Source organism: Poromitra crassiceps (genome assembly GCF_964638095.1).
Source record: "Poromitra crassiceps genome assembly, chromosome: 4".
In the NCBI taxonomy this organism is placed as follows: Eukaryota; Metazoa; Chordata; class Actinopteri; order Beryciformes; family Melamphaidae; genus Poromitra; species Poromitra crassiceps.
Genome location: NC_139626.1, coordinates 47,704,847 through 47,707,346, shown reverse-complemented (window position 1 = coordinate 47,707,346; position 2,500 = coordinate 47,704,847). Strand labels below are relative to the sequence as shown.

Here is a 2,500-nt window from a genome sequence, read left to right as displayed (position 1 = left end):
AGCCTCAGCCTGAGGTGGACATTGACCACTGACACATCCAGCCTGTGAGGTGGACATCAACCACTGACACATTCAGCCTGTGAGGTGGACATCAACCACTGACACATCCAGCATGTGAGGTGGACATCAACCACTGACACATTCAGCATGTGAGGTGCCAACCTTGTGTCTCCAGGGCAAAGTCGGCCATCTTGTCAGCTACGGGACGCCTGCAGTCTGAGCAGCTTTCTTTACCAACAAGACTCTGGGATTTCTGCTCAAACACACACACACACACACACGCACGCACGCACGCACACACGTACACGCACGCACGCAGGCAGGCAGGGAGGCAGAGAGACAGACAGACAGACACACAACACACAAACAAACACACACACACACACACACACACACGCACACACGCACACGCACACGCACGCACGCACGCAGGCAGGCAGGCAGAGAGACAGACAGTCAGACAGACAGACACACACACAACACACAAACAAACACAAACACACACACACACACACACATGCACACGCACACGCGCACGCACACACACACACACACACACACACACACACACACACACACACACACACACACACACACACACACACACACACACACACACACAGTTAATATCCTGTAGCTATGGATGTGCTGCTGTATGTGTGTATTTATATTTATGCATGTGTGTTTTCCTACATTGATGCGGTCAGTGAGCCACTTCTCCATGGCCTGCTGGAGCTCTGGGGTGAGCTGGTTGCTGGGTGGGGCGGTGCTGGGATCGGGACAGGGGGCCGGGGGAGGCATCGTCTTGATGGAGGACAACTCCCGGGACAGCTACAGGAAACAGGAAGTCACAGTAACATCTGCAATTAAAGCTGCACGCAGCCTCGATGGGCATTCACACTGCGCGGCGGCCCAGTACAGCGACTGCCTCTGGAAATCGCTCGGGAACGGTTCGAGAAGCGATCAGGAGGAGTGAATGTGAGTCAGAGTTTTTTGAGTGAATCCTGTTAATGTGTGATTTCGGGCGATAACGGTTAGCTTAGCACAAATTAAACTCATACTGCGTTGTCGTCCTTTGAGTTATCAATACCAAACTTGGTGCAGTCTCTAAGGGTGCAGACTCCCATGTGACCACTGAGATTCAAGGTGATAGACCGTGCAAGACGGGGTCACGTAACTTTACAGGTGTGTAGTTGACATCAAAACGAAGAAACGTCCGTTGTCTGCTGCCCAGGTTTGAGGATATTAAATCATATGAAAAGACATCTGGAGTGCTGGCTTCTCCCTTCACTATTTGCTTGCCCTGCACCCAGTGAGTTTTGAATCGATTTTGAGTGTGCTCGCAACCTGTGTTTTTCAATCAAAATGAAGGGCGAGTTCGAAAATGGCCGTGATCCGAGTAACGGGGCCAGCCCCCCACTTTACGCCCCTGGCCCACATGTGATCCAATCGCAAGATGGTCTCTAGTTGTTAATGTAATCACTCTCCTACTGTGACTTTGCTTATGGCAAAAAGTGGTAAACAAAGTTCATTAGTATTCAAAATGCAATATTTATAACGAGCGCATACTGAAGCTAGGGCTGAAGATAATAAGGGACCCCTCCCATCCAGCCAATGCTCTCTTTGCCCCCCTTCCTTCGGGAAGAATGGTACGCAGCATCAAATGCCAAACCACTCGTCTGCGTAACAGCTCGTACCCTGAAGCAGTGAGAGCCCTTAACTCCTCCTCAGTTCAGTTCACCACCCCAACTTAATTTTACCCCCTGGTCTTTTAATGCACCAGACACTTTAATGCATTGTGCACTTTTTTTGTTGCACTAGCCGCCTGTGCCTACCTTGCACTGTACACTGTATTGCATACTGTTTTGCATTTTGCAGTTGTTTTTGATTGCATGTTCCTACTTTTTATACATTGCAGCAGATGTGTAGTTGTATTGTCTGTCTCTCATGGTCTGTTACTGTGATTGTTTTGTCTGTTGAGCATGCCAAGACAAATTCCAATCAATTTTGGTTGATATGGCAATAAAACTATTGAATCTTGAATCTTGATCAGTAGTAGACGTGTTGATCAGTTACCTTGGCATTGTGGGCCTCCACAGTTTGGATCCTGAGCTGGAGGCTGGCGCTGGTGGAGCGGCCTTCTGTCCGGTACCCGGCCAGTGCAGCGACCTCCTCGTCCAGACGCAGCCGCACGTCGGAGTCCGCGGCCTCCAGGCTGGCTCTCATAGCCTGCACGTCCAGCTGCATCCGCTTCTCCATCTGAGAGGGGAAGAAACGGTAAGCCAGCAGGGTCAATCTTCCAGTTGGCTTTGTCGTAGTGTAAGTTTAGTCAGAATGCGTCCAATCTAGTGCTGAGAGCCGGCGTGGGATTTCTACCATGAGACGATTGTTTGGTTTTTTTGCCGCAACCATGGAACTATGGGAGGTGGAGAGCTGACTGGAGATCCTGAGGGTACAGTTTGGGTTTGCAGGGCAAACAAAAATTGCGTACAGGTTGCAT

The 2,500-nt window shown here is 50.1% G+C and overlaps 1 protein-coding gene across 1 annotated transcript in view; it reads right to left on the bottom strand.

The window, feature by feature from the left end:
- Nucleotides 1-2,500, bottom strand: part of LOC310774429 (uncharacterized protein) — a 44,905-nt gene that overhangs the window by 16,377 nt on the left and 26,028 nt on the right. The window contains exons 10-12 of the mRNA XM_083634501.1: nt 2,077-2,259; nt 694-831; nt 163-253 (exon numbers count right to left, since the gene is read on the bottom strand). Coding sequence (XP_083490627.1) covers nt 163-253; nt 694-831; nt 2,077-2,259 — 412 coding nt within the window. The remainder of the gene's footprint in view (nt 1-162; nt 254-693; nt 832-2,076; nt 2,260-2,500) is intronic.